At 43.0% G+C, this 22,345-nt stretch overlaps 1 protein-coding gene across 2 annotated transcripts; it reads left to right on the top strand.

The window, feature by feature from the left end:
• Positions 1–226: 226 nt before the first annotated feature.
• On the top strand, positions 227–22,345 carry LOC120812279 (chromodomain-helicase-DNA-binding protein 2-like). Of its 2 annotated transcripts, none has more exons than XM_078097915.1 (42): positions 227–504; positions 1,897–1,953; positions 2,080–2,149; positions 3,289–3,345; positions 4,676–6,619; positions 9,880–10,114; positions 10,646–10,732; positions 10,894–10,955; positions 11,369–11,479; positions 11,740–11,943; positions 12,051–12,190; positions 12,283–12,508; positions 12,590–12,690; positions 12,798–12,839; positions 12,952–13,130; positions 13,236–13,360; positions 13,487–13,703; positions 13,786–13,875; positions 13,968–14,158; positions 14,277–14,465; positions 14,571–14,733; positions 14,851–15,003; positions 15,458–15,529; positions 15,792–15,941; positions 16,044–16,192; positions 16,270–16,366; positions 16,454–16,546; positions 16,649–16,822; positions 17,002–17,171; positions 17,281–17,322; positions 17,434–17,573; positions 17,663–17,801; positions 17,891–18,041; positions 18,252–18,374; positions 18,479–18,601; positions 18,879–19,019; positions 19,234–19,350; positions 19,463–19,641; positions 19,741–19,840; positions 19,937–20,129; positions 20,325–20,565; positions 20,661–22,345. In XM_078097915.1, the coding sequence occupies exons 5-42, from the start codon at positions 6,558–6,560 to the stop codon at positions 20,944–20,946; spliced, it is 5,457 nt and encodes a 1,818-aa protein (XP_077954041.1). In that variant the 5' UTR covers positions 227–504; positions 1,897–1,953; positions 2,080–2,149; positions 3,289–3,345; positions 4,676–6,557; the 3' UTR covers positions 20,947–22,345. The 2 variants fall into 2 exon arrangements, with proteins under 2 accessions (XP_077954041.1, XP_077954042.1); XM_078097916.1 differs by having other exon boundaries at positions 322–504; positions 3,292–3,345.

Genomic DNA, 22,345 nt, shown 5'->3' with positions numbered 1-22,345 from the left:
AAAGAGGAAATGTAGTTACAGTAAACAGGCATCCAAGTGCTATCACTGTTATACAAATACACCATTTTTATTTAAATGTCAAAGTTGTGTACAATAACGTCCCATTTTATTTGAATAACCCTCCACAACAAAAAAACATTTAAACAGCTGTCTTGCTAAAATTAATTTATAAACTTATTAAATTATTTTGGGCTCAGGTAAAAAAAAAAAAATCTGCAAGAATTGTGGCTTTTCCCCCGGTTTCGGTGTGTGCAGCTCGCGCAGAGAGGAAGTGGAGTTTGTCGTTACGTTGAGAGCAAAGTGGGCAGAGCCGCCGCTGAAGGATATCAGCTCGGGCGGGAGGGAGAGAGGAGGACACACGCCACAGAGGAGCCAGGCGTCGAGGACGCGCAGCGAGCAGAGAGGCGCAGAGAATGCGGCCCGGCGAGACGACGAAAAACGCCCGAAAATGCCGAGGAAGACGGGGGAGACGACGGCGGGTCGAACCGGCCTGAAGGAAAACGGGTAAGAATGAACGACAAGCAGGAGGTTTGGAGCCGTGGAGCACGAGCTGGGCGCGAGGCAATATGGTGGATAGGAGGACAGTTAGTCGCAGTGTTGTAACAAAAAAAAATGGCCATGGGGTGTTGTCGGCCGAGAACGCAGAAAAACGGCTCAAAGAGCTCAAACTGCGTTTATTTGTGTTTTTACTTCGTGGGATTTGCATGTTTGCTAGCTGTGTTTCGAGTTAACTTAGTTAGTATTTCGACAAGTACGTTTGTTCTCGACCTGTTTGGACTTATTTCAACCTACGCAGTTAAAATTTGCTTTGTCCTTGAAAGGGCAAATGCCCTTGTCTGAATTTACTCGACAAAAACGTTAAGTACAACCAACATATTCGTCTTTTAAACGCTGTATTGAGACTCACTGCCATCATCACTACAATATATGAAGCATATTTTTTGTTTTTTTCCCAGTAAATTAGCCTTTTTAGGTTTTTCATCGCAGGGTAAATCAAGAAAATGTTTAAAAATTGATCCCTTTTCACAATGTTTGTGATTGAAGTTTACAGATGTAGTTTCGAACAATATATGAGAAAGTGTTTGATGCTTTTATAGTTATCAATTATGAATAGATTAAATGCATTGTGACAAGTTGTCAAAATGCCCTAAATATGACTTGTCAACAATTTGTCTCTTTGTAGACCGTATACACAAATCATACTTGCTTTGTTAGCCACATAGAGGTTCTATATGTGATAAAAGCTTAGATATACTTCGAAATACAAAATAGGGTGTTGGCTTTAACCCTTTAGGACACTGAATAGAGAATGATTTAAATATGTACATTATATTCTTTCCCATTTACATTACATCTGCAAGACATGTAAAGAGACTTTTATGTTAGAAAGCCACACTGCAATTAATATAGAAGGGAACCTCAAAATACAATATTAATATTAAATAAAGATATAATGTCATCATCATAGTCTCACTCACAAGGTTGTTGATATATCCACATGTAATGGTAAATAATACACACAATACCTCCGATAACATGAAATCTTTTATAGAGAGATTGTTATATCTGAAGTTATATGGCTAAATTCAAAGAATTAGTACCACCGGGCACATAACAAAATGTCTTCTCAACACTAACCCGAGTTGGGATGTTCCCGTTTTAGGACTAATTCACTTCCATTTTGTGTCCGCTAGGCACACAAAGACAACACTTTCTGAACTACACATGCTATGAGTAATTTAGATTTTTCTTAATGTGTTATTAATCTGAGCTCTGAAACATTATGAAAAATATCTTTAAACCTGTAGCGCTTTCATTTCGGGATTCAATTCGAACCAATGTTTGCGAATTGAGTTCACTTGAACTACTAAAATAATCATGTTTTGTTTTTTGCAGGAATTCCCTTGACGTTTAGACAAAGGAGAAAAGGGATCGTCTGATCCACGCTAAATGGTATGTGATTTGTAAAACGTGTCTCCTGGCTAACTAGCTTCATTGTCTTTACTGCTTCATACATGCAACCAGTAGGGGGTGCTGCCGTCCCATTATCACTCTGAACCAATATTTTCCCGTTTTAAGGGGTTGACATTTAACCACAAAGGAGCGATGAGTGGAAGGATACTGGAGATTCGTACTGCAACTCAGATTTGTAAGTATAATTTCTGTAAATTCATTGCATGTTATCTTTGCATTGAGCATTTTAAAATTTGAACTAAACGCAAACGTTCTATATGTATAGGTTGGTGTGGTATATGTCATTGTAAAGAAATGCCGCTTAACAAGTGTTATTTTGTTCATGTACATTATCGTGGTTAATTTTGTCCAAAAGTAACCTTAAAGGCTGATTTTATTTATAAACAACCATAAAATCTTCCGTTGACCTATCCAATAAAACCGATATGACAATAATCATATTGCGCTGGTGGCAAACCCATTTAAAACACACATTTTCAAACGGTACGCCGTTTCTGCAACCGGTCAATCTATTGCTCATGAGTGGCGTGTTAGGCCTGCACAAGTAGTAGTGAAAGCGATTGGAAATGGCTAGCTTTAGAGCACATTTCTGCTGTCATTCAAAGACCCCTTCATTTCATCCAAATGAAAATCAGGACATAATGTCTTCCCTTATTAGCAGCTGCAATGAAGTTTGCTTTCAAAACATCAACGTTACAAAAAAAAACAAAAAACACTGTACCTAAGGTGTTAAAATAAAAAAGCAAATTTGAATCCAAAATGTCTCAATTATCTACATTAAAACAATTCCTTGTGAAAAGAAGTGCAATCACTGAAATCTCTTAAACAATAACCATCCGACCCAATCTCTGATTTTACGTATATGTTGTAGCTATTTTGTAATAACACACTTATTTGTCGGTGTACAGTTGGCCTCTGAGATATTGTTAACTCTTAGGTGTCTTTCGGGTTTATTTAACAGAATACGTCTTGTAAGTAACTGTAAACTGGAAGGTTGAAGTACTGGCTGTATTGGGGAAGTCAATGGATTAGACTAGTGGCTTGTCTTCATTTTTCAAAAGGAACATCCAGCAAAAACATTCGCTGTAGGGAAAATTGGTTAACAATCTATAGTCAATATTGCATTTTCTATGAGAAGCCATTTCTCAAATGGTTCCATGCTGGGAACCTTTTGTCTGTAATCTTTAGTCCGTTGCAATCAACATTTCAAACCAGAAGACCAAACCACAGAGTGGTCAACTTATTTTCTATAGCTGTGTGAAGGTGACTTGTGTTGATATGAGCGTCATTCATTGTTTCTTATCTTTTCCACAGCAGACGTGAATATGGGGGTGAAGATTTTCAAATTTTGAAGACAAAGAAGACTGTGCTGTAAGTTCTTTGTTTGAATTAAGTATTATTAACTGAGCTCGTTAACATAATGAATGCTAAATCAAACTTATAGGAAAATGTTTTTTGTATCCCATTCGGATAGGTTTTTAAGGAGACCGTATGCTAGATGGACATTTTATTGCTACCGTTCACTTTCAGTTGTAAGGTTAGCAAAATACTTGTTAGCAGAACACACAAGTTGGTAGATGCAACTTTCTATTAGTACATGCCTAAGCATGTTCATTATGTGGCTACTTCCGTTACTAACTATAATGTAAGCTAACTTCACTGTGGCTTTGGTGAACATTGACTGCATTGCCTCCTTTTGCCATTTTGCACTAAAGCCGTTCTCCCAAGAGTTTCGATATCAGCATGTTTTGCAAAAATCTGATAGAATATTGCTGTTAAAATTTAAACAAGATAAAAAAATGGGGAATGATATGTAACAACTTTTTAATGCATATTTCAAATCTTATAACAGTACATGGATTTTTGTTGATCTGTAGATGTATGTTGCTGCTGGTTTAAAAGGTTGCTTTAATAGTTATTGGATGCTACAATGTTGGTCTGTTGGTCAATCATGCATTTGTTTTGGGAAGCAGTTAGTCAATTAAGGATATGGAACTTTAATTTGCATACAGCATTTGTTTACTTATTTAAAGAGTGTTAAGATCCGTGCAAAATGCATCTCTGGACTCACCACACCCCTGGTGGTCAGTTGATGAATTTCTTTGAAAAATTGACGCATTTACTCAACTGAGACTTAATTTTGCCAAACCGTCAATTTGCAACATTTTGACCGCTTTTCCGTTACCAGTACAGCTTGCTGCATTTCTAACTGTGCAACTTTACTAAGAATTCCTACGTACGACATTCTGCCAAATGTTTTAATTCATTACATGTGATGCATAACGCTTTTTTGAATGTCTTTTTGGAACTTAACATAATAACGTTTCGCATATAATATTTCAATAAGTTTGATCCTAAATAAAGAGGTTTTGACACTGGATGACAAAGCCCAACAATTGTTAGCTAGCGTTCTACACGTCGTCGATGTGATGACGATTTTTAATTGTAATTCAGGAGAATAGCAATTTAGGAGAATAGCAATTTAGTTCTGAAAGAAGGAAGTGTACTGGTTTAACCGTATATTTGAGAAAGACCCATGCACATTTACAATGCTAGCTGAAGCATTTGAAAGCTATCCATAAATGTTCGTATACTTTATAATAGCGTAGTTTAGCACGCTTGGCCGGACAGCAAGTCATTCTTCCTTTCTGGTTGCATTGTGGGCTTACAATTGTTTCCTTCTTGTTTTTATCCTATCAAGACGCCAGGAAACTGGATATTGCTGAAGTGGCGACAACGTTGTTTAACGTGAAGATGGAAACCTTTTTTTTTCCTTTTTGCAGTAAACCAAACGTTTACGGGATGCAACCATCCTTTTTTTTGACTGGACTTTGCCATTTGGATTTTTTCATTTTTGAGAACAGGGAGACTGGAACAAAGTTGGTGGCTGTTTGGTGCACTTGAACAATTGGTTATTTTTTCGGGAGAACACAAAATCAGCCTTTGTACATTTGATTTCGCAAATGTTTTTAAATAAAGTGTATGCAATTGCATTTTTCCCTGGCTTTGTTTCAATAACTAACGGTACAGAAAATCACAATGGGATATTGAGCGTAACATTTTAATAACGGTCCTTTTAGCTCGGCTGTTTTCAACATTCCGCTATTTCGTAAAACCAATGAACTTGGTTAGCACTGGCTTTGTTTCAGCCAGTCATCAATGGATGCTAATTTCGGTGAGCGTCGTACTGGGTCGACGAATCTCCTGAAGTACAGCCCTCTTGATTCAGGAGGCTCTTTGTTTCTACAAAATTATTAAGATTAAAGAAGATTGTGTGAAATGTGTTGATTCCAATCAGTCTCACTGGAAACCGCTTAATCCATTAAAACCGCTGAACACCAACATTCAATATGGTATTTGCCGAATGGCAACAAAGGGTTTGGCTTGAAAAGAAATGTTTTCCAAGGGCTCTCCAAAATGGCTCCTGGTTGTCCTCCTTCCGGTCTGAGCAGGAAGTGATGCAATTGGTGCAACCCAATTTATATACTTATAAAACCCCTCAGTTGTCCTACAAGTTTTTTGTAATGAAGTAGGAAGTAAAGATTTCAACCTCAGTTCTTGGCCTTTTTTTAAAAAGACGATTGATATAAAAGCACATTTTTAAACACAATAAAAGGGGTGGGACTTAACCATCACCTGAGTGTTGGGGTAAATGGAAATAACGTCAATCAAAGGCGAAGCTTTCAGAGCTAGGAAGGAGCTCTAGATGGCGGCTGAGCCTTGGGAAGGGTGCCATGGACTTTCGTCAGACCGTTTCTCTGCTCCGTTTTTCGACGGAGACCGCGCGATTTTGACAAAAAATTAAAGCGCCCCGGTCGTTCTGTCGGTGTTTTATCGAGCGTTTGGCCATTTTCGCCTGTTTTTCGGGGCCGGTTCAGTCGAGCCGCGCGGAGGGGAGAGCTCGTCGTTGTTTGCTGCGCTGGGCTCCGGCGGCCATGGCGCGCCTCCATTTTTACTCCGCTCGCTCGCCTCTGTCGCCCTGAGCCTGACAGCAGACTCCACAGGCCTCAAAAGACACCACGAACCATAGCTTATTCTTTTTTCTTCGTAGTTTAATGTCGAGTTATTACTTTCTTTCCTTCCTGCTGTTTTTTATTTGAATCGGGTAAAAAAAAGCGCTTTTGGTAGCGCGAGCGTGGATCTAACTTAATGGTTCATTTCTCGGTTACGAGCTGTCATCACGTTGAATCGGTCTGTTTACATTGTGTAGGTTAAAATTAACGGAATTCCTCATTCTTAAATCTCATCTTCGGAACCCTTTATGTGATGACGCAGTTATAATTAATTGCATGCGGCTTGATCTGTGCACTATATCGAAGGACACACGTTGGATATTACACGTATTTTAGCAGCACTTGTAATATTTCCTTGCTATATTTTAAATTAGCGATGTAAATAATACTCCTCTTCCGATTTAATGCCCTTTTCTTAACTCGTGTCGCACCGCCTGGTATTTTTACTGCCACTTGAGCAAAGGCTGTCTAGTGGGACTTTTATGATAGTTCATCATAAAAGTAACTTTTTTGACCGTAAATACCACGACAAAAAAATCACCCTCGCCGAAAGGTTTTCAGGATACTACCATGATGAAGAACAAAAGTAAAAAACAACTAGATGAAGGATCGACCCAAAGCAATGCATCAAGGTATGATCCTCACTCATTTTATACCACTTTCATATCTGCTGCGATTGTTTACCTCGTCGAGCATGGTCGCTCCTGCCTGCGTGTATTTGCAAAGTGGGGTTTTGAAGAAGTGCGATACTGTCACCAATGACCTTGCTATTGTTTAATAGCCACACCCTGATTTGACCATTTCTGACACTCAACACGGAGGTTTCAGGCCTGTGTTCGGAGATTATTAAGGGGCACGTCATGTCCTGCATTACAATTCAAATTACTTGTCACAATGTTGCATCTCCTCCCGCTGTAATGTAATGACCTTGTCTATCTAGTTGGTACTGCATTGCACCATTTTATCAACGTTGATTTAATTTGTATTTTGCAAACATATTTTTGCTTTGTTACTTATGATCAGTATTGTATCGTGTTTTTAAGATATGTTCGGTGTGGGTTCATAACGTACTTTGAAAACTTAACTCGGGTTGCATGTTGCTTCAGTTTACTCTCTCTTTCACATGAATCTGTAAGCTTTTATCGGGATCTTTACTTAAAGTTTGGACTAATTTGAGAGTTTTTAAGAAATACCAAGTGAATTTATAATCATTTATCCTCATTCAAGTCCTTCAGTTCAAAGATTTGAATGCCCTTTTATTGAATTTTCTCTTGTTTTAGATATAACAAAACTTTAAACTACTATTCCTTCCTATTTTTATGATGTTCACATGCTTAATGTTTTTGCTTCTTACTTTTGTTTTGAGGCCTTATTGCAATGGACGATTACAGACTCAAATACTTAAATGTTTTAACTTTGCAATATTGCATTGCTTTCATTTGACAAGCAAGATATATTAATGGCCCCTAACACATTTACTGTTATTTTCTAGTATCACATCAATTTAAAAGGCACTTTTATTAATATTGGCTCTTTGGATATTGATGTGTTAGTTGAAGCATTTGTCTTGAACTTACATTTAAGTGCCTTTAAGTACACTTATATATTTTTTCACAATACTGTGCTTTTTTATGTTCTGTTTATTGTTTTTCCATAAGGTATCTGAATCTTCAAATATCAACGAGTGGAAATAACTCTATTTTCATCAATAAAGATGTTTTAAAACTCGCCACTAATAAAAGGTGCATTTGCATGTTGTCAGAACACTGCAGTTCTTTCAGAAACTGCACAGCGGCAGTGACATTATTACTTTAAATGTTTGTTTATTGTATACATTCTACTACCCAGCATGCATAGTTAGTGCCAGGAATGCTGCCATGCTTTTACCACAAATAAAGCAGCCTCATCACAATAAGACTGTTGTGTTTTTAGATAAAGACACAGATGTTTGGATACTAAATGCAGGTAATCACCCTCATGGCATTTTACTGACTGCACACTGCAGCTGGCTCCATCACACAGGTAGTTGTTGTGTGTGATCTTGAGGCAGCCATTTTAGTGTTCTCGGCTGTGTGTGACTAATGTGTGTCCTCTGCTGCTGATGACAGCCTGACTTTTACAGGCTGCTAAATGAGCACTGTGGGCGTGTAGAGCAGCAGAAAGGGCAGCAAGTCGTCATCTGACTAAATGCAACATTATCTCTTGCCAAAGCACTACACAAACATGCTCTCCCGAGTCACAAAATGGCCCTTGCTTTGTGTGCCCAGTTTGCTCACTTATCTGTATTAAAACTCCGCTCTGAACTACATGGAGGAGGAGCAGGAAGCATTCCGACAGTGGCGGGCCTGCACACTGCGCTCTCATAGGCCAGAATCCCACCTAGGAACACTGCAGCCAATAACAGGAGACTGTTCCTATGTCCCGCCCACCGCTGACCCTTTTCAATGCGGAAGCAGGCATGCACTTCCCTGTGACGTTTAGTAACCTTGCTTCATAATGCTTCCATTAACACAAGTCAGGATTGTTTTGAATTGGTGCCAACAAACATTATTTCTGTCATGTTCCTGTTCTCAATGTCAGAATACAGTCCTTCTTTCTTTAGTTACTATTACAAATATGAAATATTGGGTTGTCAGAAAGAAAAACAATTGAACATAAGTGTAATGTATTTATTAATAATCTTAGTTACACACAAGCCCATCCAAACAGATCTATGTGAGGAGGTAATTCCTTGGTTTATACAGTGAGGGCGCCTCCCTGTGTCCTGACGCGTTGAGTTAAACTATCTGAGTTTCAAATCAGGAATCAGGAATCAGGAAACATTTATTAGCCAAAATATGTCAAACATACAAGGAATTTGTCTTGGCGGTTAGTGCGCGACAGTAAACAGACAAGACAACAGTGCACAAGTAATAAAATAAAGTGGAATGAAATGCTAATGCAATGGGTTAGTAGAATAAGGCTAAGGGTTAGTATAAAACAAGGGAATAAAGTTAAAAAAAATTAAATATTAAAAAGTTAAAAAGAAAAATATTAAGCATAAAGTGCACTAACGAACAAGTAACAGACAAGAGACAAAGTGACAAGTGACAAAGTGATGAATTGCAGTTAAAGTGGCATGTGCAGTGTGAGGGGGAGTGACCGGTGGAGTGTTATAGTCAGGCAGTGGGGGACCGGCTCTGTTGATGAGCCCGACTGCCGACGGGAAGAAACTGTTGGTGTGGCGGGAGGTCGTAGTCCTGATGGACCTCAGCCTCCTGCCAGATGGAAGGGGCACTAACAGGTTTTGTCGGGGTGAGAGGGGTCGGCTACCATCTTTTTAGCTGCTTCAGGGTCCTGGAAGCCAACAAGTCTGGGGTCTGACTCCACAAAGTCAGGGGATAGTTTTTATCTGAACTAATCCCATGTTGTCACAGTGGTTTATTACCAACCCGGGGGGTGTGGAGTGTTACTTTTTTATTTTATTTTATTTCCCTTTGATATTAAGCGTGTTTGGCAGAAGGACATTATTGTAATAGTAAGTCACCACTTAAATAAGTAATGTTAAACTCAGTTTTGACTTGTTAATTTACAGATGAAAGTAGAATTTTTCAAAGTGATTAAGTAGATTTGTGTGCCTTAGAGAGGATGAGCTCATAAGTCTGTTAGCTGCAGGATATAATTAGGTTTCTGTTTACTTTCATCTGATGTCACAATTCCCTCATGTCATGAAGCTCTTGTTGTAACTCCATGTCTTAATGAGCCTGTGTGCACTTTTGAGGTTTTTTCTTCTACCATTGTTTTGCCATATTTTTGTTGGGTGTGCAGAATTTGTCTTGTTAGTGGTGCAAGCAACGTATCTCAACATGTGCACTGTAAGATGGAAAGAATCACTGTGTTCTTGTTCCTGTAGCAATTCGGCCTCGGAGGAGTCCAACCGCTCTGCGTCGGAGTCGGCCAGTCAGTCAGAGAGTGACCATGGCAACCAGAGGAGGAGATCGCACAACTCCGAGTCCAACAGCTCCTCCGACTCGGAGTGTCACTCGGGGTCAGAGAGCGAGTCGGCAGAGTCTAAAGCCCGGCGAGCCACGGCCGAAGTGAAAGACAAGCCCGTTAGAAAGAAGGAGCGGCTGGCCGATGTGAAGAAGGTAAAGGTCAATTAACTGTGGCGGTTTTCTAATTATGGAGATACTTAATTTTTGTTTGTGTGATCAGGCTTTTAATGTAATTCTGAAGATGTTAAAGACATTTGTAGTCATGTCTTTGTGTCCATGTTGGATTGCAGCTGTATGCACCTATAAACAACAATTTTGACAATATAATTTTTCTACCGTAAATATAAAAAAAAACATTTTTTAAAACCTTAGTTGTCAGAATCAGAAGCCATTCATTGCCACATATGTTACATATAAAGGAATTTGACTTGGATATCTCCAGTTTTATGTCTTTTATGTTCTATGATCTCAGGGTTGTGGTTCTGTTGGACCGACTGATTGTGACATCTGTCACTAAATTCCATTGAATTAAAGACAAATCAACGTATAGTGAATAAGATAATGAAGAAAACATTTATTTTCAGCCTGATGCCACATTGTTACAAATTATAATCAGACAAAACACATTTGCGTAGTGTTGTGAAAATCAACGGCTCTCTGATAGCGGTCGCTCTCGGTTTACAGATGTGGGACGAACATCCAGATGTATATGGAGTCAGGAGGTCAAATCGCAGTAGGCAGGAGCCGGCTCGCTTAAACATAGGAGCAGGGGTAAGCAGACCATTATTCTATCTTCTTCTTCTTCTTCTTCTTACAATTAGACCTCCTGTCATTCACAAGCCCCGCGTGCCACCCAGTGGACGCCGTGGAGAACTGCCGCTGTGTTTCACCTGGAAACGACGCTCTGAAATGTTCTTCCGCTGTATTCACAGGGGAGCAGTGACTCTGAGATCGAAAGTCCCAAGAGAAAAACCTCCCGCACAGAGAAAAAAGAGTGAGTGTGAAGACTGAGTGTCTTTGGGTATTTTTTATTATTTCATCACCATTTATTTAATTTCGTATTATGTTCAGACGCTTATACCAAACATTTAAAAAAAAAATTGCGAGGTTTTTGTTATTTAACACTACCATGCAGTAGTTTTGCCCAACTCAAGTTTGTTTTTGTCACAGTGTTTCCAGTCGGTGTCCATGTTGTGATTTTCATCATTTTAAGGTTGTTTGTTTAAAATGGGCTCAGTCACGCAAAATTCTAAATTTATATCAAAAGTGATCGGTCCGATCAATGGCTCATCCGTGATCAAATTGGGTTGTGGTGGACACCCTGTGGCCAGTATTAAAATTAAATAAAATGTGCTTGTAGCACTGATGGGCCTCGAGGGTGAACTTCTGAAATGTCTTTGTTAAAAGAAATGTCTGGGACTCAAATGATGATGAAGACGAGGAGGAGGAGGCTTCCAACAGTGCAGACAGTGAGCAGGAAGAGAAAAAAGTTCGATCCAGACGACTTCCTGCTAGAAGGTAAGAGCGTAGCGAGGCTAGCTGAACACTGCTCATCTCCAAATCATTCCATGTCGTCTGAACACTTTTTCACCTTTACTTTGGTGTGAAGAAGAATACGCAGTTTGCTGAAATACTACACGTAAAATGTATTCTAATAACAGTCCAATCATATTTAAACATTTTAAATAAACATGGCCGCACCGACGATGAGGAGACAGGTTCCTTTTTGTTGTTGTCTGTGGATTGTGTATTTCTGTGCTTTACTGTGTGTTTTCCAGACCTCAGGCCAAGTCATCAACCACCAAAAAGCAGCTGTCTCAAAAAAGCAGGAAGTCCAGGAAACAAGACCTGTCCGCAGACGAGGACGAGGACGAGGACGACGATGAAGAGGACGAGGACGACGATGAAGAGGACGAGGACGACGATGACGAAGACACTCCGAAGAGACTGACTCGGAAAAGGGGCGCAACAAAAGTTAAAAGGTGCATATGTCAACCTAATTTGTGTGCTACCGTCCCTCCCCTGGGGGACGTTCTGTGTCCTTTTCAGGACTCCGGACTGATGTTCATCCTCTGGTGTTGTGTTACAGTTACAAAGAGGACCAACACGACTTTGAGACGGACTCTGATGACCTGATCGAGATGACGGGCGATGCGGGCGAGGAGCAGCAGGATAATGACAGTGAGACCATTGAGAAGGTTATGGACACCAGGATAGGCAAAAAAGGAGGTAGTTTTTAAAAAAAAAGAGCATTTTGTACAAAATTTTGTCTCAACGCTCGCTTTGCAACATGTCTAAAAGTTGTTTTTTCCCTCCTGTAGCCACTGGGGCTTCCACCACCGGGTATGCTGTGCAGGAAAACGGCGACCCCAATGAAGGCTTCGACCCCGAGAAAGATGAAGGGGAGACTCAGTATCTAATCAAGTGGAAGGACTGGTCCTACATCCACAACACGTGGGAGAGCATGGACTCTTTGCTGCAGCAGAAAGTCAAGGGACTGAAGAAAATGGACAACTACAAAAGGAAACAAGAGGAACTCAATTCATGGTACAATCATTTGTCTTTAAACACATCGCCGATGTTCTTCCTTTTTAGGATATTTAAACTTCGTTCTGTCCTCGTCTGTAGGTTGAACTGGGTGTCCCCCGAGGACATAGAATTTCATAACTGCCAACAAGAGCTCATATCCGACTTGAACAAGCAGTTTCAGAATGTGGAGCGAATTATCGGTAGGAGTTCATTATCCTGATGTGTTCTCTTCAGTCTGACGATCCTGCAGAACCTCTTTCTTTTCATTGCACTTGAGATGTAATAAAAGGAATCTTATTATCCACAGCAACAAAAACAGGAAAGACACCAGGATCCTCTGACTTTCCTTGTAAGTCCTCTTGCTAACTTTTCACCATCGCTTCTACGTTCCGTTGATTTTTCAAATTGTTCCGTATAAAAACATCTGGGCTTTGCCTCATGTCATAATCATTTGTCCGCAGCTCACAGTCACAAGATTCCACCTTCCAATGAGCCAGAGTATCTCTGCAAGTGGATGGGCTTGCCCTATTCCGAGTGCAGCTGGGAGGATGGAGCGTTGGTTGGAAGGAAGTTTCAGCACTGCATTGATAGCTTCATCAACCGAAACTCCAGTAAATGCGTCCCCTCCAAAGACTGCAAGGTAAGAGGGGAATGACCCCCAACGGTCCCGTCTTCAGGTTCTATATTTTTTAATTGCTTTAATCCCTTTTTGAAAATATTGTTTTTCGTCTGACTATCATTTCAGGTGTTAAAGCAAAGACCAAGGTTCTCTCCTCTGAAGAAACAACCGTCGTATATCGGAGACGATAACCTTCAACTGAGAGATTATCAGTTGGATGGGTTGAACTGGTTGGCCCACTCCTGGTGCAGGTACTGCACACATCATTTCTGTAATATAACTGTTGGTTTTGATTGACATAATTAAAAAAATAAGTACTTTTTAGATTATGTCACAAATGTTTGTTTTGTTTTTGTTTTTGTAACCCTTTGCCTCAGGTGCAATAGCGTCATCCTCGCTGATGAGATGGGGCTTGGAAAGACCATCCAGACCATCTCCTTCCTGTCGTACCTGTTTCACCAGCATCAGCTGTACGGACCCTTCTTGGTGGTGGTGCCTCTGTCCACGCTCAGCTCTTGGCAGAGGGAGTTTGAGACCTGGGCGCCTCAGATGAACGTGGTGGTCTACCTCGGGGATGTCATGAGCAGGAAGTCGGTACGTTGGAGCCCGATTGTCTGTCGGTGGTTCCTCCAAAGTCGGTTAAGTCAACTTCTCTCTTTGCCTCGGTTTGACGTAGATCCGCGACTACGAGTGGGTAAACCATCAGACCAAGAGAATCCGCTTCAACGCGCTGTTAACCACTTATGAAATTCTACTTAAAGACAAGGTACGTGCAGTGAGGCGGCATTTCATCAGGGTTGTGTTTCTAGTTTGATTGGAACCACTGTGGCTTACAGGAGCTTAACATCTGTCTTGCAGGGGGTGCTCGGGAACATAAACTGGGCGTTTCTGGGCGTGGATGAAGCTCACAGGCTGAAGAACGACGACTCCCTGCTGTACAAAACACTAATGGAGTTCAGGTCCAACCACAGGCTCCTCATAACCGGCACCCCTCTGCAGAACTCCCTCAAAGAGCTCTGGTCACTGTTGCACTTCCTCATGCCTGACAAGTACGTCCTGCTTTAGACGTTTCACACGGCGCTGAGGAAAGAAGTGGGGGAAACGCCCGCCAGTCAGAATCCCGGCCCGGGGACGAGTGATGTCTGATATCTTTGTTGTGCACAACAGGTTTGACTCCTGGGAGGACTTTGACGACGTACACGGGAAAGGGAGTGATAACGGTTATCAGAGTCTCCACAAAGTCCTTGAGCCTTTCCTTCTGCGGCGCGTTAAGAAAGACGTGGAGAAATCTCTCCCCGCCAAAGTAGAGCAGATCCTCCGTGTGGACATGACAGCACAGCAGAAGCAATTCTACAAGTACGAATGCATTTCTGTCTTTTGTGACTTTTTTCTGCTACGTCAGTCTTTCAAAGCAGCGTTTCTAGTCCCCATTAACTTTGTTTGTTCCCCAATATCTCCCAGGTGGATTTTAACGAGGAATTATAGAGCTCTTTTCAAAGGCACCCGAGGCAGCTCTTCTGGCTTCCTGAACATAGTTATGGAGCTTAAAAAGTGCTGCAACCACAGTTTCCTCATTAAACAGCCCGAGGAGGGAGACAGCGAAACGCAACAGGAACACCTGAAGGTATTTCTCCCCGTGAACCCCTCAGGACGTCTCTTCTCTGCAGAGGAAACTAGTCCCTGAATGGAAGCTCAGTGCTTCCTAATTTGTCCTGACAGCCTCATTTTGTCCACGTTTCAGAGTGTGGTGCGAGGCAGTGGGAAGCTGGTGCTGCTGGACAAGCTGCTGACCAGACTCCGAGAAAGAGGCAACCGAGTCCTGATCTTCTCCCAGATGGTCAGGATGTTGGACATTCTTGCTGAATACCTCGCCAAAAATCGCTACCCATTCCAGGTGCGACTTTTTTCTGGGCTTCATTGTGCATTTGCGTTCTTTGCGTCTCGTTTGTTTTCTGCCAAAAGGATTTTGGTTTCATTTAGCAGCAGAAGACCTTTTTAAAAAAAGAGTTTGGCTGTGGTCTTTGTTGGTGTTTACAGTCCAGGGAGCTGTTGGTTGTTAGGTGGCTTCAAATAGGATGAGGCTCAGTTGTCACTGTTGTTGCACATAAACTCCAGCAGGCTGAGAGATCCTGTTATGTTATTTATATCTACAAGTCATTCACTGCCGGAGACCAGACCAACTGCGAGTCAGTGGTCTTCGGTTGTTTATGGCGATGTAGTGCAGTCGAGGCCTATAGACTGGCCATCCAATGACGTGTCCAGCAATGTGATGCCGTGCTGATGGCAATTAGCCGCCCGGGTAAATATTCAAAGGTTAATTCCCTTTTGTTTTCCTCTCTCCTCTTCAGCGGCTGGACGGTTCCATAAAGGGAGAAATACGAAAGCAAGCGCTTGACCACTTCAATGCTGAAGGCTCAGAAGTATGTATACTCGTAATTTATACTCAAACAAACAGATACGGTTCATTTCTATAATTATTTTTTTTTAACTGTCTTAGAGCAGTAGAAAGTAGAAAGATGTATTTTCATAAATGTTGTAAAAAGGATGAAATACACATGCGTATTAGCAAGAAAGTCTGAGGTTGAGCAGCATTTATTTCACAATTATTCAATTCAATTTTGCCACCGAATGGTGGGAGTTGGTGCGTGTTGAGCCATATAAACGGTTGCATCTGTTTTCCAGGACTTCTGCTTCCTGTTGTCCACCAGAGCTGGAGGCTTAGGAATCAACTTGGCCTCAGCAGACACCGTTGTCATCTTTGACTCAGACTGGAACCCTCAGAATGACCTACAGGCACAAGCGAGGGCTCACAGGATCGGCCAGAAGAAACAGGTGATCATTGGGCCTAAACGCTCGCTTTCACTGTAAATCTAGTAAAGAATGAAATGGATTGTTGTTCCTCAGAAAGTGACATCCATGATCACCTTTTCCTAGGTGAATATTTATCGACTGGTCACCAAAGGCACGGTGGAGGAGGACATCATTGAGAGGGCAAAGAAGAAGATGGTTTTGGACCATCTGGTCATCCAGAGAATGGACACCACTGGTCGAACTGTACTCGACAGCAACTCAGGAAACACAAAGTAAGATGTCAGAAATCACCGTGTAATAGTTGGGCACTGAAGCTCTGTTACTTGAACGTTGTTGTCTTTTTCCCCAGTTCAAACCCATTCAATAAGGAGGAACTGACCGCCATCCTCAAGTTTGGTGCAGAGGAGCTTTTCAAAGAGGCAGAAGGAGAGGAGTCTGAACCACAGGTATTCCAACCAAAAAGAATCTCGTGAGCATTCAAGGTACTTGTTACATATTTGTAGAAATAAACCAGAATGTGTTTCTTCCTGTAGGAGATGGATATTGAAGAGATCCTGAGGTTGGCTGAAACGAGGGAAAGTGACCAAGGCTCAAGTGCTACGGATGAACTTCTCTCCCAGTTTAAGGTTCCTGTCCCTTTTTATTGTACTGATGCGTTGTAAAGCGTCACTACATTGCTTTCTTTTCACACCCGATCCGTCCCTTTCTTCCTCCTGATGTTGCTGCAGGTAGCCAATTTCTCCAGCATGGAAGAGAGCGCTCCAGAGTTTGTGGACAAGTCCATACGGGAGTGGGATGATATCATCCCCGAAGAGCAGCGGCGCAAAGTTGAGGAGGAGGAGAAGCAGCGGGAGATGGACGACATCTTCATGCTGCCCAGGAGCCGAAGCTCTAACAAGAGGGTAACAGGATCATTTTTACGCATTCATTTGAGGATTAACAACAAGTTGTTTAACTTTAACCTAATGCGTACACATTTCACCGACATATACAGAGAATTATTGCACCTCCTGCTTCACAACGGTTTCTGTCTTCCAGCAGCTCATTTGAGGTGTCGCTGTGGCTGCTCTTTGCGTTTCAGGCCCAGGCAAATGATAGTGACAGTGACGTGGGCTCCAAGCTGAAGAACCGCTCCTCGGGCTCCGAAAGTGAGACCGATGATAGTGATGACGACAAGAAGCCGAAGAAGAGAGGCAGACCGAGAGCCCGCAAGAACAACGTGGAGGGTTTCACCGATGCAGAGATCCGCAGGTAAAGTAGTTTTATTCATTCCTCGGGGATCGGATCTTAATTTGAACTTGATTAAAGTTCCCTTTCATTAACAAAAGCCAAATGCATCCGTGATTAATATCATTAACAGGTTCATAAAGGCATACAAGAAATTTGGATCTCCGCTTGAAAGGTAAGCTTTGTTCATCATATCAGTAATGAATGTTGGGCCACATCATTTGATCACGTTGTTTGTTACACATCTTAATGGCTCAAACACTGAAGCGCGTCTTTCTGCATCCAGGTTGGAGGCCATTGCCCGAGATTCCGAGCTGGTGGACAAATCCATCGCTGACCTGAAGAGACTTGGTGAGCTGATTCATACTAGTTGTGTGACTGCAGTGCAGGAGCACGAGGAGCACCTCAAAGAGAACCCAGTCGAAGGTAAGCTGGTTATAGTCTGTTACACATCTTTGAAATCCCCGTTGTTGTTTTTTTCACACGCCCAAAAATGATGAATGTTATTATTTCAGCTAAAGGTCCGGGGAAGCGGCGAGGAATTAACATCAAGATCTCGGGAGTGCAGGTCAATGCCAAGTCCATCGTCCAGCACAAGGAAGAGTTTGAGCCCCTGCACAAAGCAGTGCCCTCCAATCCGTCTGAGAGAAATAAGTAAGATTCCACTGCAGAGATGAAGAGCGACACACTCACTGGTCTGTTTATGTTGCAGGTTAAATTTGACCTGTCTTGTTTCCTCACAGGTTCAATCTAGCATGCAGAGTCAAGGTGGCCCATTTTGACGTAGACTGGGAGCTGCAGGATGACATCCAGCTGTTGCTCGGTATCTATGAGCACGGCTTTGGCAACTGGGATCTGATCAAGACTGATTCTGACCTTAAACTCGCTGACAAGGCAAATTTCTCATTTCTACTTTTATTACCGGGTTTGAGTAAGGAATGAGTAAATTTTTTTTTGTACTTTTAAAACAAAACCGTTCCCTTTCAAAATTCAAAAGTTCAGGTCAGAATGTTTAGAAGGCAGCTAGAACTCTCGATTGGTCTCATTTGCAGTTGATCGGCACCCGTTCTAATCGGTCCGGCCTTTTCCCCTCCCTTTGCACAGATTCTCCCGGACGACCCGTGCAAGAAGCCTCAGGCCAAGCAGCTGCAGGCGAGAGCCGAGTATCTTCTCAAGATGTTGAAAAAAGAGCAGGACGCCACGGACCTGTCTAAAACAGGGGAGGAAGTACGTCGCCACCAGTCAGAGCAACTCACCTGTGCCGCTCTCACCACATGTTTGCCTTTCCCCCTACCGGCGACACAGCTCATGCAGTCTGTTCCTCCCAAAAGGTCAAAGTGAGGAAGAGGAAGCCTCGGGTGAAAAAGGACAACAACATTCTCAAGGACGAGCAAGGCAACGACGTCTCCTCCCCCCGCCTGTCCCACAACCCGTCAGAAGAGGGCGAGGTCAAGGTCAGTGTTCCCAGCTGGTCTGTACGCTTAGTTCTGATTCCACTCATTTGATTCTGTGATGCACCGAAGCTATTTGTACTCCGGAGCTTGTCATTTTGCAGGGGGGGGGATAAATGACCCGTCAGACTGTAAAACTGTCCTTGTGAACTACAAAGTGACCACTTTACAGCTTTGCTTTTAGACGAGCAGAGCAACGCTACACTCGATCACATGCTCCTTGTGCTCTCTCGTAGCACGACCTGCTGTTATTTTGTTTAACGTTCACTGTTTTTTGCAGGATGATGGAACAGAGAAATCCCCCGCCAAGAAACGACAAAAGAAAAAGGACAACAAAGAGAACAAAGAAAAACAGGGAACTCCTAAAAAGGAAAAGGAGAGGGACAAAGACAAAAATGGAGCCAAGCCCAGGAAAGAAAAGGTATTCGTGCCCTCGTCATGTGGGGGTCTCAGATTTACTTTGACATGCAGATGTAATAGTGTTTTTAATGCTGCCCTTTATCACATTGAAATGCAAGATGTAGCTCAAGGATCACGGCTATGAAGCCTGTCAGCCTCCTGTGAACAATCTGATGGCGGCGTGATTTTCACTTGTGGGTTTATTGTCTTTGTTTCTCCCGTTTGTTCTCTTCCAGGCTAAAGGAGCTAAAGGAAAGAAGACTCAAGGTCCAGTCCACATAACGGCCGGCTCCGACCCCATTCCCATTGAAGGGAAGGAGGACGATGGACTTGACCAGGACACTTTCAGTGTTGTAAGTCTTTTCTTCACTTCCTCTGCAAAAATTGAGTCGGCAACATTTGATACGAGTTTGCAAGCACTGCAATACAATAACGAAAGCGATTTACACGTGTGTGTGTATGTAGTGTAAGGAGCGCATGAGACCGGTCAAAAAGGCCCTGAAGCAGCTGGATAAACCAGACGAGGGTCTGTCTGACCAGGAGCAGCTCCAGCACACCCGCACATGCCTGCTGAAGATTGGAGACCGAATCACAGAGTGCCTTAAAGCCTACGCTGACCCGGAGCTTGTTAAGATATGGCGCAGGTAAGCGGATTAATCCTTGTTGCCTTTTTGTTGTGTAGTGAATCCGGGTGCTCACCTGTTTCTAATCCGGCTCGTGAATGCTTCTCTCCCTTTGGTCAGAAACCTCTGGATATTTGTGTCCAAGTTCACGGAGTTTGGTGCCAGGAAGCTTCACAAGCTTTACAAAATGGCACAGAAGAAGCGATCACACGAGGAAGGGGCAAGCGGCTCCCTCTTTTTTTTTAAAGAAGTGATGGGAGGTAATTTATCCGTTGAGCGAAACCAACCCTGAACTTATATCCTGTTTTGTTTGCAGAAGGAGCAGAAGAAGAAGGAGGATTCTGGAGGGAGGGGGAAAAACATCCGACCCGAGCCCTGCGGCTCCAGTGGAGACTCCACGGGGACCCAGTCGTCCTCCAAACCCGGGTCGCAATCCTCGCAGACAGGCCTCCACGGACACCACAGAGAGCCGTACAACTCGGCTAATAAGCGACACTTTGGCAACGACGGTACGTGAGGAGAGGATCGCGTTCGCTCAAGTCAAAGGAAATGGAAGAAGAGAACAACTCGTGAGCTTTGGAGTTGCGAGCTGTTTTCTACCGTTACCGGTCTCGATGCTATGCTAAGCTAATCCTTCAGCGTACCGACACCAGAGTGGTATCATTCTTATTCATCTCTTTTTCTCCCCATCCCCATCGTTACAGATAGAGGAGAGTGGCAGAGGGAGCGTAAATACAACTACCCAAGCAACAGCAACCAGTCATGGCAGGGCGAGCGGCACCACGCGTACGATCGCTACAAGGACCACTATGGGGACCGACGGCCGCACGGAGATTCGTACCGCAGCTCGGGCAGTTACCGCAGCAACACCTCCCCTCGAAAAAGGACCTACGAGCAGTACAGCAACGACCGGGATCACCGGGGACACAGGCCCTATTATGACAGGTGAGCGGAACTCTGGTGGCCCGTTTCAGCGTAGCGTTGTTTTGTCCCGTCCCACCGGTTTGAAAATGAAACAATGCCATGAATGTGATCCGCAGGAACTCGGATCCCAAGAGGAGGCGTCCCGATGAGTTCCGTCCCAACTACCACCAGGGCAGAGAAGGCCCTTTGCAGGACTTCAGGAGGATGCCGGAGCAGAGGCCGACGGGCCCGGCCGGGCCAGAGCACTACAGTCGGCCCTTCAACCCGGACAAACCCCCCCCGCCGCGGGACCCCCGCTCCCCGCAGGCGCAGAAGTCCCGCCAGGACTCGCGCTCGCCACCGGAGCGGCCCGCGGACCCCAACGCCGCGGCCGACCCCAACTGGAGCAACAGGAAAACATGAAACAGGACGCCGTGTGCTTCCCGACGGAGCCTGGACCCGACCGATCACAAGCTCACAGTCTGAGACGGGACGAACATGCGCCCTCCTGGCCAGCAGAACTACGCCACTCGTTTCCCCTCAGTGACACCGGCTGTGAATGATGTTTGTTGGTCCGCCGTCTTGAAGATGGAGGAAGGAAAAAAAAGATCCAAAAACAAGCATCTTTATTTAAACAAATTGACTCGAATCAGTCAATCATGGTTGGACTGAGTGAAGGATGCTTAGTCCTGTGGACTAATTCTAAGAAGGATTTAGGATGTGTGAACTGATGACTGATCTCAATCCTAAAAGTGCCTGAAGGCTTTGACCTTTCTGAATGGTAAATGTTGGGATCGCTCCCAGAGGAATCGCGACATGGACATTTATTATTTTGTGTTTAGCTTTAAGTATTGCCACTTGTCATCAGAAGATTCTGTTGTGAGCGGCTGTGTTCGTCATCTTCCACACCGTGTACATGTAGCTGAACTGAATCCCCACGAGGGCTCCAACGGTGACTCGGCGGCATCGTTCTTGAGAGATTTGAATGAGCAAAAGAAGCCAGTACGTTTCCTTCAAACACTCTATGAAACTGTTTTTAGCAGACTCGCATCTCTTGTGTACAAAATGATCGTTTGTGAAATTGTGTAGCTAAATAAATCATGGCGATAACCACTTTCTCGTCTTAGTAGGTCCAATTTAATGGAAGCTTTGTAAGCAGTATTTATTGCAACAGGTTGTGCAAAGGCTGATGGCACTATAACTCGGGACAATCCTTTCTTTTTTTGCCTTTCAGTGTTCTGGTGGCCATGGATGGTACTTCACTGTAGTTTCATTCATTTATCTTTCCACCTACCGTATGTAAGTTCTCGATGACGTCTGAAAATACTTTGTGATAACTTTTTTTTCCTTATCTATTGTTTGGTAATGCTGTTGTTTGAGGGTCATCAGGGATTTGTTGATGACATTTCCTTATGTTTATTTCCTTCTGGTCACGCTTTTATTGTGCCAAACCTGTGCTGGCCCTCATTCGTTTTGTTTTTTTACGCTTCTCCATTTGTGCCTTATTTATGTGTGTATTATCATACTGTATATTTTTCATGGACAGTACTTGGGCCTGATACAGGCAGGGTTTAGTATTACAGTCTCATTTGAAGGAAATTGCTCTAAACAAACTGGGAGGCGACCCCTTATTCTGGTTGTAGTTCTGTGGTTTGCAAAAGTGTTGATTAAACTAAAGAAGCCCTGTTTGGTTACAGCCACCGCATCTTTTTCCCCCCCACGTTAAGGTCGATGCTGTTCCTGTATCATTCATGCTTTAAGAAAGTCTCATTTTTATCTGTCAACCACTCTTCGTATGTAATAAACTTTGTTACACACTGAA

Source organism: Gasterosteus aculeatus, chromosome Y (genome assembly GCF_964276395.1).
Source record: "Gasterosteus aculeatus chromosome Y, fGasAcu3.hap1.1, whole genome shotgun sequence".
Lineage (NCBI taxonomy): Eukaryota > Metazoa > Chordata > Actinopteri > Perciformes > Gasterosteidae > Gasterosteus > Gasterosteus aculeatus.
Note: the sequence above shows the minus strand (reverse complement) of the source record. Positions and strands in the feature narration are given on the sequence as shown.

Coding starts and splice junctions, on each gene's coding strand:
- LOC120812279 (XM_078097915.1), top strand. CDS start 6,558: ATGATGAAGAACAAAAGTAAAAAACAACTAGATGAAGGATCGACCCAA. Junction 13,361..13,486: donor TTGGCCCACTCCTGGTGCAG/GTACTGCACACA, acceptor CCTTTGCCTCAG/GTGCAATAGCGTCATCCTCG. Junction 13,876..13,967: donor AAATTCTACTTAAAGACAAG/GTACGTGCAGTG, acceptor TCTGTCTTGCAG/GGGGTGCTCGGGAACATAAA.